The 13,239-nt window shown below is 41.9% G+C and overlaps 1 protein-coding gene across 1 annotated transcript in view; it reads left to right on the forward strand.

Annotated features, from left to right (window-relative positions):
• ANKS4B (ankyrin repeat and sterile alpha motif domain containing 4B) overlaps positions 1-6,477 on the forward strand; it is a 34,888-nt gene extending 28,411 nt beyond the window's left edge. The window contains exon 2 of the mRNA XM_040440143.1: positions 4,288-6,477. Within this exon, the coding sequence (XP_040296077.1) occupies positions 4,288-5,341 (1,054 nt within the window). The 3' untranslated portion in view covers positions 5,342-6,477. The remainder of the gene's footprint in view (positions 1-4,287) is intronic.
• The last annotated feature ends 6,762 nt before the right edge of the window (positions 6,478-13,239 follow it).

The raw sequence follows: 13,239 nt of genomic DNA on the forward strand, positions 1-13,239 counted from the left end.
AAAAAAAAGGTGGATGCCCTGACCCAGGAATTCTGGAGAGCGTTCTGTACTCGACTGGGGGCACAATTGTCCTTGGCATGAAAACAGGTTGGTGCTGCTATGCTCAAGGACTCTTTGAGGCAAAATTGCCGCATGGTGTGATTTACTACGAACACCGCAAGATGACTTTTTGCTTGTTTATGAGTGCTTGTTTTTGTCACTTGCCTAAAGTGTGAATAAAACACTGAACTGTTTGATCCAAAGAACTTGTTGTTGCCTCTATACAGCGTCCTCTAATCCTGTCTACCAAAGCGAAACCCCACACCCTTCTGATGTAACCCATTATCTTATTAGCCTTGGCAGCAGCTGCCTGACACTGGTTTCTACAGCTTAGCTTGCTGTTCACTAAAATTCCTAGGTCCTTTTCCATGTCAGTGTTACCCAGTGTTTTACCATTTAGTATGTACTGGTGACTTGCATTATTCCTTCCCATGTGCATAACCTTACATTTGTCAGTGTTAAACCTCATCTGCCACTTCTCTGCCCAAGCCTCTAATCTATCCAGATCCATCTGCAGCCGTATACTGTCCTCTTCCGTGTCAATTAGTTTACACAGTTTAGTGTCAACTGCTAAAATTGATATTTTACTGTGTAATCCTTCTACAAGATCATTAATAAATATATTGAAGAGAATAGGGCCCAATACTGACCCCTGAGGTACCCCACTAGTGACAGTGACCCAATGAGTGTGTACCATTAATAACCGCCCTCTGTTTTCTATCACTGAGCTGGTTACTTACCCACTTACAGACGTTTTCTCCCAGTCCAAGCATTCTCATTTTATGTAATAACTTTTTATGCGGTACAGTGTCAAATGCTTTGGAGAAGTCCAGATATACGACATCCATTGATTCGCCGCTGTCAAGTCTAGGACTTACCCCCTCATAAAAAAAGATTAAATTAGTTTGACATGACTGATCCCTCATGAAGCCATGCTGATATGGTGTTATTTGCATATTTTCATTGAGGTACTCCAAGATAGCATCTCTTAGAAAACCTTCAAACTATTTACTCTTGACAGATGTTAAACTTACCGGCCTATAGTTTCCGGGCTCTGTTTTTGGACCCTTTTTGAATATTGGCACCACATTTGCTATGCGCCAATCCTTTGGAACACTCCCTGTCGGTATAGAGTCCTTAAATATCAGAAATAAGGGTCTGGCTATGACATTACTTAATTCTCTTAGCATACGGGGGTGTATGCCATCTGGTCCTGGCGATTTGTCTATTTTAATTTTTTAAAGACACCGCTATACTGCTTCCTAGGTCAGACACAACACTTTTAATGGGGAATTTACTTTTACATTCTGCATTTCATCTGACAGTTTATTTTACTCAGTGAATACAGTAGAGAAAAAAAAAATTTAATAGCTTTGCTTTCTCCTCATCGCTCTCTACAACTCCCCCCTCATTACTCTGTACAGCTGCCTCAGCCATGCACTGTTCAGAGCAGCGCTTCAGAGCGCTGCTCACTCACATCATATAAGGGGTTAATTATAGTGCGTCCGACGGCACGGCGGGGCGCAGGCGCAGAAGATTGGGCATGAGCGATGCCGGGAGGATTGAATTGCGCAGGCGCAGGATCGGGACTGGGGAGAGTTCTAGCCCCGCCCAGCGAAGTGAATAATGATGAGCTGGGCGGGGCTTAAGAACGGCAGTTGGGAAGGCTGGCTGGGCGCATTTTCACATGAAACGCCGCCCCTTGGGCAGATTGCTGACCGCAGATGCAGGTTATAAAACTTTATATTTCGCTCTTTATAAGGTGGACAGGGGGGATAGTTATATGCTTTTAAAAGACTCTATAAGACCTGTAATGTGATATATCTAACTATATATGCTGATTTCGCCTGTCAGTGTCCCTTTAAGAACATATAACTGCACCACTGAACGGCAAATAATACTTTTTTTTGCCACTTATACACGCCAAAAAAAAGCTTTAGAACATATAACTGCACCGCTGAACGGCAAATAAGCCATTTTTTCCCCACTAATACATGCCAAAAAAAGGCTTTTTGCAGCTGAACGGCAGATAAGCCCTTTTTTCCCCACTGATACACGCCAAAAAAAGGCTTTAGAACATATAACTGCACCGCACAAGGGCTAATAAGACATAGAAATATTTGCTACTAATACACCCTGTTAATGGATGTATCACACAGCACTTGCACCCCAATAAAGAAAACGGTTTGGTGGAATTACAAAGGTATTGCGAACCTGAAAGGATCAGCAGTATAATGGCAATTTAGATCCGCAGTCAGTGCAGCAAGGTGTAATAGGATTGTTTCTTTTACCCAGGCTGTACATTCCCCTATTGGACCCTGTTCTGCTCCAATACTGTGGAATAATTCCTCTCTATCCTTTCCCTACACTTCTAATGCTCTTTCCCTGAACTTCTATTCAGCAAAATAAAAGTTTTCAAGTCTTTTCTACCACTGTCCCTAGTGCCTGCTGACGTCTCTCCCTGCACTAATTACACTGGAAAATGGCAGAATCCAAGATGGCTGAGGCTATTTATAGGGCTGTGACATCACAGGGCTGGCTGCTGATTGGCTGCATGGATGGCATCGTTCCCAGAGTTTTTTGCTCCATGTCCTAACATGTGCAGCAGCAATTTTAGTAAAAAATGTGATTCGTTACCACAAAGCGTGAGGAAATTCTGATTCGGTGCGAATCAAATTTTTCCTGAAATTCGGATGGAATTCCACTTCATCAACTTCGATTCGCTCATCTCTACCGGTGACGTCAAGTTCTTCAGTCACTTGACTTAATCAAAGTTCAGTCCCTGGGCTGCATGCCAAGGTATGTAGCTGTACTGCAGCACTCGTCAGAAAGCTGATCAGTGATGGGGGTTGGAACCCCACCAATCAGATATTGATGACTTATCCTGAGGATAGTATACAAGATTAGATGGCCGGCACTGCTCCTTGTAGTTCGGCAGTGCACGTGTCAGCGGGCGGGCATCCCAGTGATGCAGCTGTAAAGGAGGGACCCGCACTCGCGCTTGATTTTTGATGCAGAATTTAATTTTAGTCAATTATTAATTCATAGTGACGCGTTTCAGCACTCAAACGTCTGATGAAAGCACGTTTGAGTGCTGAAACGAGTCACTATGAATTAATATGTGACTAAAATTTAATTCTGCATCAAAAATCAGGCGTGAGTGCTGGTCCCTCCTTTACAGCCTTATCCTGAGGATAGGTTATCAATATTCTATTCCTGGAAAACCCTTACATTGTGCCCATTCAAATTAGTGGACTGACCATGTTATTCACAGACATGTTAGGTCCTCCAAAGCTAGAGATACTCTAGAGATGCTATAGATGTAGTTGCTCTGCATAATTAGAGGTTAATGACCTCCTCTATGAACTCAGTATATCACTAAGGGTGCATTCACATGACCATGCCGTATTTTGTGGTCGTCAAATTTCGGATCCGCAAAACAAGGATACCAGCCATGTGTTTTCCGCATTTTGCACAACGCACAGGGTTGGCTCTATATAGAAAATGTCTGTTCTTGTCCATGAACAGGCGGTTTTGATGTAGTCTTTTAGTTTTAGCTAGTGGTATTCTACCCTTCAATTTAGTGTGAAGCCCCTAACATCAAAATCTGTTTGCTCCCCTTTAAAGGGAATGTAGGACCTATATTTTTTTTTACTAATTAAGACAAGATGTTAAGACATATTCCTTTTTTAGTTTTTATTTTGACTGTAGATTTTTATTTTATTTTTTGCACAAGGGGGCAAGATATCTTGTCTGAGTTGCTGTAAACATCATTTCGAGATATGCTTTACAGTAGCAAATTAGACAGGTGATCTTCATTGTCTTCTGTAGAAGAGTTTTGTGTGACATGTGCAGACGTGTGACCATGCTGTGTGACCTGTGCAGAGGTCATTGTGCAGGGAGGGGGAGGAGGTGAGCTGTATCCATTACCTATAGTAAATGATGAATCATGTGTTATCTATACAGAGGTGCTATTTGAATCCTGCCTGAGATGATAATGAGATGACTTCTGAAAAGGAAGCTCTACAGAAGAGGAAGTGTACTAAGGTTCAGTAGTGTGAAAATTGCAGGATTTTAGGATTTGTTTAAAAAATGTAGATAGTAGCATGGAAAATTAAAAATAACATTGCCATAAATTCTTAAAATTATGTTTAAAATAAAAACTTGATTTAAACAATAGGTCATTGTCTGATGACACATGCTCTTTAAGGGTAAATTCTAATCCTTCTTTGCTTATCTGTCTTCCAGTGGAGATCCAAACAAAAGTGACATATGGGGAAACACACCCTTGCATCATGCAGCAGAGAAAGGACACGCTAACTGCATAGCTTTCCTAATTAATTTTGGAGCAAATATTTTTGCATTGGATAACCAGTTCCGTTCACCACTGGATGTGGCCATCATGAAAGACCGTAAAGAATGTGTCAATATCTTGGATGGAGCTGCCAGTAAGCAAACATCCTTGAATCCTAAGAAAGTTGCTAGGTTAAAGGAACAAGCTACGAAAGACGCAGAACGTAAGATCATAGAATGTGAAAAGCTCCAAGAGAAACACCAGAGTCAGATGAGCAAAAACTTTAACAAGACTGGTACAATAAATTCATCGAAAGGAACCTTGTCAGGCTCTGTAGGTGCCCGGTTTTCAACACCATCGACCATCAGCAGTTTATCCAGGAGTCTTAAGGACACATTGCAACTAAAAGTAAGAAAGAAAGATAAAAACACAATGGATAGAGACACCATGAGTAATGTGATGTTTGCCAAAGATGAGAACGCCCAACGTACTAAGATCACAGATGTCTTCAGTGAATATGAAGAGGAAGGTACGATCTCAGAGGAAAAAGAAAAGCAATCTATTTTTAACCGCCCTGGTCTTGGGAACATGGTTTTCCGAAAAAACCAGGCGATGGGTACTAACACTGATTTTGATGAAATTTCCACACTTGAAGATGACATGGGTTTTAAAGTCAACAGTGAATTGTTTACACCAGAGGACAATGATGGAAATGAGAATGATAGCAACACAGATGAAAATGGGGCCTGGAATGTAGATGACATAGAACTAGATATAGAAGAAGAAAGTTCTTCTCTTCAGGTCTTCTTGGCATCTCACGGCTTACTTGAATTGCATGCCACTCTTTTGAGAGAGAAAATTGATTTAGATTCTCTTCTCATGTGTTCTAATGAAGATCTGCAGAGCATTAACATCCAACTTGGACCAAGAAAGAAACTCCTTAATGCAGTAGACAAAAGAAAAAATGTTCTGTACAAGCCAGGAGAGATCACAGACACAAAGCTATAAACATATTTCTGTAGGTGAACTCCTAATTTTGAAGACGATATGAATGCACCAACGTATATACTGTAAAACCTCTTTAAGACAACCTCCCAAAATTGCATTACAAAATGGTCTTTTATCAGGGTGTTCCTCTAAAAGAAAGTATACAAAATGCTGGTTGAATGTTTAATGACAACAGCTCATGAACAAACACCCAAAATCATGAAAACCCCCAAAATCACTTCATTAATTATTTCACAGTAGTCTACCTATAACTTTTCATTGTACCCTACCAAAGATTTGTAGTACATGATGGTATTTTTGATTTTATGAAAGTTGCAGAGCCACAGGTTAAATAATAATACAGTATTGTATTGTATCCTTCTCAAACCTCTCTGTAAAGTCCTCTGCGTGGCTCAACTATCCTAAGTTCCCTGGATTTACCTTTCTTTTTGTCATTTCTCAAGGTGGCTCTATCATCTTGTCAGTAACCAGCATGGTTCCCGTCCCTTCAGTCACCAGCATGGCTCCCCTCTTTTCAGTCTCCAGCATGGATCCTCTCTCCTCAGCACAGTGTGTTGTCCGCATCCACATGTATGTTCCACGGCCCCCCAAAAAAGATAGAACATGTCCTTTCCTAGGACATTTCTTTTGAAGTGAAAAAGAAAATGGCAGCATGCACATGGCCAGGATTCATGTTTTGTGGATTCATGATTTGCAGACCACAAAATACTTACAGTCATGTGAATGATGCCTTAGTCCTCCCCTCTCAGTCCCTAGCATTGCCTTTACTCTCATTCTTCCCAGTATTGCTGAGAGTTTGACAATTTTTTTCCCTTTGGCTATTTTACATCCTTCAGTAAGCGACACAATGCTACCCTGCTCTGTACTCAATCAGTGTTGGACTTGGGTTCCTTGGGCCCACCATAGGGAATTATTCTTATATTATTTATTATTAATAAAGTCTAACAGATTTTCAATAAAAAAAATAGACCCTAGTTGCAACTGACTGGCTCCAAATGCAGCCATATAGATTTTTTTTTCTTCTGGACCTTTGGGGCCCACTATGGGGTCAGTCCGACCCTGCTGTAAATGAGAAATCAAGGAAGGATATTCAAAGTTTGGCATCTCCCTCCCCTCCACTACCTCCTTCATGTTCTCTGTTAAGCCTTGCTGTGTTAATGTGGGGAAAGGTCAATTAAGTGACACATCCAGTCGTCTTTACAAATAAATTTCCAGCAAAAAAAAGAAGAGAGTTTAAAACGGGTTACCACCAATCAGAATGTGAGGTGGGCTAGAGAACTTTAATCTGGTGTTTATAGGGAGCAGTCCTCTTAAAGAGAGCCTGTCACATTGAACATAGTGTCTGAGCTGCAGGCAGCATGTTATAGAGCGGGAGGAGCTGAACAGATTTATATATACTTTAGTCGGAAAAGACTCAGTACAATCTGTATTTCATTTATTTAAATTCCTGCTCATTCTGGGCTTTGAAGTCAATGAGGCAGTCATATCAGTGATTGACAACCTTCCCTCTATGAGGAGTTGGTCCTATCAGTGATTGACAGCCTTCCCTCTATGAGGAGATGGTCCTATAAGTGATTGACAGCCTTACCTCTATGAGGAGGAGGTCCTATCAGTGATTGACAGCCTTCCCTATATGAGGAGGTGGTCCTATCTGTGACTCACAGCCTTCCCTCTATGAGGAGGCGGTCCTATCTGTGACTGACAGCCTTGTCTCTATGAGGTGGTACTATCAGTGATTGACAGCCTTCTCTCTATCAAGAGGTGGCCCTATCAGTGATTGACAGCCTTCCCTCTATGATGACGAGGTCCTATCAGTGACTGACAGCCTTCCCTCTATGAGGTGGAGGTCCAATCAGTGATTGACAGACTTACTTCTATGAGGAGGCAGTCCTATCAGTGACTGACAGCCTTCCCTCTATGAGAAGGCAGTCCTATCAATGATTGACAGCCTTCCCTCTATGAGGAGGCGGTCCTATCAGTGATTGACAGCCTGCCCTCTCTGAGGAGGAGGTCCTATCAGTGATTGACTGCCTTTCTTCTATGAGGAGGCGGTCCTATCAGTGATTGACAGCCTTCCCTATGAGGAGGAGGTCCTATCAGTGATTGACAGCCTTCCCTCTATGACCGTGTAAACAGAGATAGTTATCAATAACTGATAGGACAGCTTCCTTGATTTTAAAGCCCAGAATGAACAGAAATTTATATAACGAAATACAGGTTATGCAGAATCTTTTCCTATAAAACTATATATCAGTCTGCTCAACATCTCCTGCTCTAGACACGATGTATGATAGGTTCCCTTTAAAAAGGGGGTTTTCAACAGTATAAAGTGTAATATAGTAATGTGAATTAGTGCCAAGACTTACCGTCCTGTAGATATCTATAAATATTGGAATAACTTTAAGCAGTTATTCCTAGTTATTCCCATAAATATGGGAATAACTGCTTAAAGGGAACCTGTTACCGGGATTTTGTGTATAGAGCTGAGGACATGGGTTGAGATGAGTCAGGGACAGGACTCATCTCAGGTTAATTTGCATACAGTACAGACCAAAAGTTTGGACACACCTTCTCATTCAAAGAGTTTTCTTTATTTTCATGACTATGAAAATTGTAGATTCACACGGAAGGCATCAAAACTATGAATTAACACATGTGGAATTATATACATAACAAACAAGTGTGAAACAACTGAAAATATGTCATATTCTAGGTTCTTCAAAGTAGCCACCTTTTGCTTTGATTACTGCTTTGCACACTCTTGGCATTCTCTTGATGAGCTTCAAGAGGCAGTCCCCTTAAATGGTTTTCACTTCACAGGTGTGCCCTGTCAGGTTTAATAAGTAGGATTTCTTGCCTTATAAATGGGGTTGGGACCATCAGTTGCGTTGAGGAGAAGTCAGGTGGATACACAGCTGATAGTCCTACTGAATAGACTGTTAGAATTTGTATTATGGCAAGAAAAAAGCAGCTAAGTAAAGAAAAACGAGTGGCCATCATTACTTTAAGAAATGAAGGTCAGTCAGTCAGCCGAAAAATTGGGAAAACTTTAAAAGTAAGGGCTATTTGACCATGAAGGAGAGTGATGGGGTGCTGCGCCAGATGACCTGGCCTCCACAGTCACCGGACCTGAACCCAATCGAGATGGTTTGGGGTGAGCTGGACCGCAGAGTGAAGGCAAAAGGGCCAACAAGTGCTAAGCATCTCTGGGAACTCCTTCAAGACTGTTGGAAGACCATTTCAGGGGACTACCTCTTGAAGCTCATCAAGAGAATGCCAAGAGTGTGCAAAGCAGTAATCAAAGCAAAAGGTGGCTACTTTGAAGAACCTAGAATATGACATATGTTCAGTTGTTTCACACTTGTTTGTTATGTATATAATTCCACATGTGTTAATTCATAGTTTTGATGCCTTCATAGTCATGAAAATATAGAAAACTCTTTGAATGAGAAGGTGTGTCCAAACTTTTGGTCTGTACTGTATGTATCAAATAGGTTTTTTTACACAATAAAAGCACACAGAGCTATGGGGACTGGGTATTGCGGATGTGCTAGCAACCCATGTCCTCAGCTCTATACACAAAATCCCGGTGACAGGTTCCCTTTAAATGGGGATAATAGGCCTGTCTGAATGGGGCCTACATGTAAATTCTGAAAACACAAATGACTATTCAATACTTACATAACAGAAGAAAATAATAGCAATATTAATAGTATATTTATTGGTCAAGGTTAATGTATTTTTCCTTGTTTGTCTGATAAATACCAGTGTGTCATTTACTAAGATTATATTTATGTTTAAATGTGGCATGACGATGTAAACTGATCAACAATAAAAACTTCTGGGCAGTGTAACTGAGTGACAGTGATATATAAAAAGTCCATGAGGAGTGCCAGGTCCAGTATTAAGTGAATGGCATCCACGAAAGTTGACACTGGGCATGAACCTTTCATAAAGTTCAAGGACACACATGTCCTTTTATGTGAAGCTTTGAGTGCCTAAATGGTTCTTGGCAGTCAAGTATACAGTACATTCCTCCTACTGTCTCTCTGAATCCTCTCTATTATTTGCAAGCGGTGGAATGCACAAATATACCTAGCACATGGGTTGGATAGTTAATTTCCCCTTCTAACAATGAATCTATATATAAACGAAACTTGGCATACAGATCCCTTGCTACCTGGAAAGAAATCATGTGGGGGACACAGCTCTCTAGGATGTACTGTTCCTGAGATATTCCCAGAAAATGACCTGCATTAGCCAATACAAGCCTGCAAGTCTTTCTCTTCATATCTCAACTGCCATACACACGGTCACATGTCCCTTATCAGCCAATAGAAGCTCGCAGGCCCTTAGTCTCCACATACACACAGTTTTACTCCAGGTTTCCATAACAACCCAGCCATTTTTCTTCACTGCTGTAGGTCATCTTTAGGCTAGGGCTACACGACAATAAGTCGCACGACACATAGGGCACAACTACACTTCTACATGTGTCGCGCGACAATTTTTATAATGATAGTCTTGGATGGATTTTTTGCAACTGTTGTGCTGCAGTCGCAGCATGTCATATATCACAGTGCGACACCATAGCCTATCATTATATAAATTGTTGAGACAAAATGTTGTGCGACACATGTCGTCGTGTAGCCCTAGCATTAAAGAAGCAGGGCACTGTGGAGGTCACTGTTAAAGGGGGGGGCACTGTGGAGGTCACTGTTAAACAGGCGGGCATTGTGGAGGTCACTGTTAAAAGGGCGGGTGCTGTGGAGGTCACTGTTAAAGGGCCCTGGCTGTGCAACAATGTTTGATTCTGAAGCCCATAGCCTGTTCCTGAAGCCTGATCCTTGTATCTGCCGGTTTCTGCCAAGTATGTCTGGGTTCCAGAAGTTATTGCCATGTCTGCTTGCTATTTCTTGTATGTTTGGCTTCCAGAAGTTACTTTCCTGGTCCTTGCAGTTTTTACTGTTTGGACTGGTCTTCTGTAGTCATGATCCAAGTCTGAACAAGTTCTAAGTACATGTCTCTGTACGTCTGGGTTCCAGAATTCACGATCCAAGTCTGAACAAGTTCCAAGTCCATGTGTCTGTTTGTCCTGCCCTGTAGGTCAGCTGCCTTCTGTCTGGATTCCACCCTTGTGGTGATGTCACAGTGGTTCCACAAAATCCATAACACACATATATGAGCCATGTAGTAAAATGGCTTAGACTTGTGGATTATATTTTCCTATCATGGAGTGGGACAGAAGAGCAATTAAGGCAATTTGTAGAATGTTTAATTCAATGCCATGAACATATTAAATTTACCCCAGAATTTAATAAGGATTCAATATCATTTTTGGATGTTATAATTATGAAAAGAGAGAGTAAGTTTGAGACCAAATGGTTTATGAAAAATAATGACAAAAATAATTTGCTTCATTTTACAAGTCATCATGCACCACATATGCTTAATAGCCTTCCAAAAAGCCTGCTAGCTAAAGGAGGATGGATTTGTAGTACTCCACAAATGTTGAAAGATACCGGTAATAGGGAAAAATATGTAGGAAGTTTGTGAAGAAAGGTTATTCAGAAGCAATGATCAGGAAGATTAGTCAAAACTATCTGAGAGGAGTACAAAAAAAAGGAAGAGAAGAAGAATCAGTTTTTATTATAGAATACATACTGTACGATAGACGTACAGGGAAGATCAAGAGAATCTTAGATGGTAGTGGGGAATACTGAAGAATGATCCGAGATATGGCTGTTTGTTTAGTTCTCGAAGAACTAAACAAGAATTGATCAAAGAAAAGGCAAAACGATCAATAGCTATTTAGTTAGAGCTGACATTAACAATGTAAAAGAAAAAAGATAGGCAAATAAGGTTGAAGACTGTGAAAAAAGGATGTATCCTTGTCTGAGCTGCCAGCATTGTAAGGCTACTTTCACACTAGCATTTTGGCTTTCCGTTTGTGAGATCCATTCAGGGCTCTTTAAAGCGGTCCAAAACGGATCAGTTTTGCCCTAATGCATTCTGAATGGAAAAGGATCCGCTCAGAATGCATCAGTTTGCGCTCTGGAGGCGGACACCAAAACACTGCCTGCAGCGTTTTGGTGTCCGCCTGACAAAGCGGAGCCAAACGGATCTGTCCTGGCACACAATGTAAGTCAATGGGGACGGATATGTTATCGCTGACACAATCTGGCACAATAGAAAACCGATCCGTCCCCCAATGACTTTCAATGGTGTTCTAGACGGATCCGTCATGGCTATAGAAGACATAATACAACCGGATTCGTTCATGACGGATACATGCGGTTGTATTATTGTAACGGAAGCGTTTTTGCAGATCCATGACGGATCCACAAAAAACGCTAGTGTGAAAGTAGCCTAATTCAGTTCTTAAAGAGAACTTTGTGTATCATCTGATGAGTGGCAGAAAGATACAGTTAAAACATTTTTGTACATGTGATACTAGATCAGTTGTCTATCTGGTAAAATGTCCTTGCGAAGAAGACAGGTTGGCATTAGCAGGAGGTGCTTCAAACCCACATGCAGTTGTGCATATATATAGGGGAGCAAATCCTGCACTTGTGGCCCGTTGCTAATGGCAATCCCCAGCAAAATGCATACAATGGAGGATGCCCGCGGCGAACCACAAGTACCACAATAGACATCCTACACAAGGTAACAAGTGCGGATGTAATAATTAATATAACAATATAACAAAACAATAACAAACACAGGTGCACTCTGCAGTATCACTAAATCCTCAAACTGATTTTAAAATTGAGAGATTAGTCAACATGTCCTACGGTGTAGAACATGTCTAAGCCCGGACACCGCGACAAGGTTTCTCAAGTAGCCCGGGACCCTAAACTCTCCTACCTGAGCCGTATGGGCGATACTAGGAGCCAGTGGGCAAATTACAGGAGCATAAGGCCGACTCACAAACAACTCACCAGTTACCTCCAGCATGTGGCCATGCTTGCAATGGGAGGAGGGAGGAGTCTGTGAGTCCCACTCAAGACTTGCTGATATGTCCCAGGCCTCACAGGTGCACCTAAATGTGACCTGTAGATGGAAAACAGGCACATTTAAATAGGAGTTTATACACCTCCAGGAATCTATATATACAAACTAAGAAGACAGGTTGGCATTAGCAGGAGGTGCTTCAAACCCACATGCAGTTGTGCATATATATAGGGGAGCAAATCCTGCACTTGTGGCCCGTTGCTAATGGCAATCCCCAGCAAAATGCATACAATGGAGGATGCCCGCGGCGAACCACAAGTGGGACTCACAGACTCCTCCCTCCTCCCATTGCAAGCATGGCCACATGCTGGAGGTAACTGGTGAGTTGTTTGTGAGTCGGCCTTATGCTCCTGTAATTTGCCCACTGGCTCCTGGTATCGCCCATACGGCTCAGGTAGGAGAGTGTAGGGTCCCGGGCTACTTGAGAAACCTTGTCGCGGTGTCCGGGCTTAGACATGTTCTACACCGTAGGACATGTTGACTAATCTCTCAATTTTAAAATCAGTTTGAGGATTTAGTGATACTGCAGAGTGCACCTGTGTTTGTTATTGTTTTGTTATATTGTTAAAATGTCCTTGCGCCATGGGATATGTCGGCAGGGGCGGACTGGTAACTTAAAGGGGTTCTCCAGGCTTTTAATATTGATGACCTATCCTCAGGATTGGTCATCAATATCAGATCAGCGGGAGTCCGACACCCAGCACCCCCACCAATCAGCTGTATGGGGAGACGACGCGCACAGTGCACACGTGCCATCTCTTTTCTCTCTTCCTGCTCACTGCTGCTTTACCATAGACATAGCAGCAGCGAGCAGGAAGAGAGAAGGGAGATGGCACGTGCGCCTTACCTTCATACATCTGATCGGGCATGGGTGCCGTGTGTCG

This window comes from Bufo bufo, chromosome 7, assembly GCF_905171765.1.
Source record: "Bufo bufo chromosome 7, aBufBuf1.1, whole genome shotgun sequence".
In the NCBI taxonomy this organism is placed as follows: Eukaryota; Metazoa; Chordata; class Amphibia; order Anura; family Bufonidae; genus Bufo; species Bufo bufo.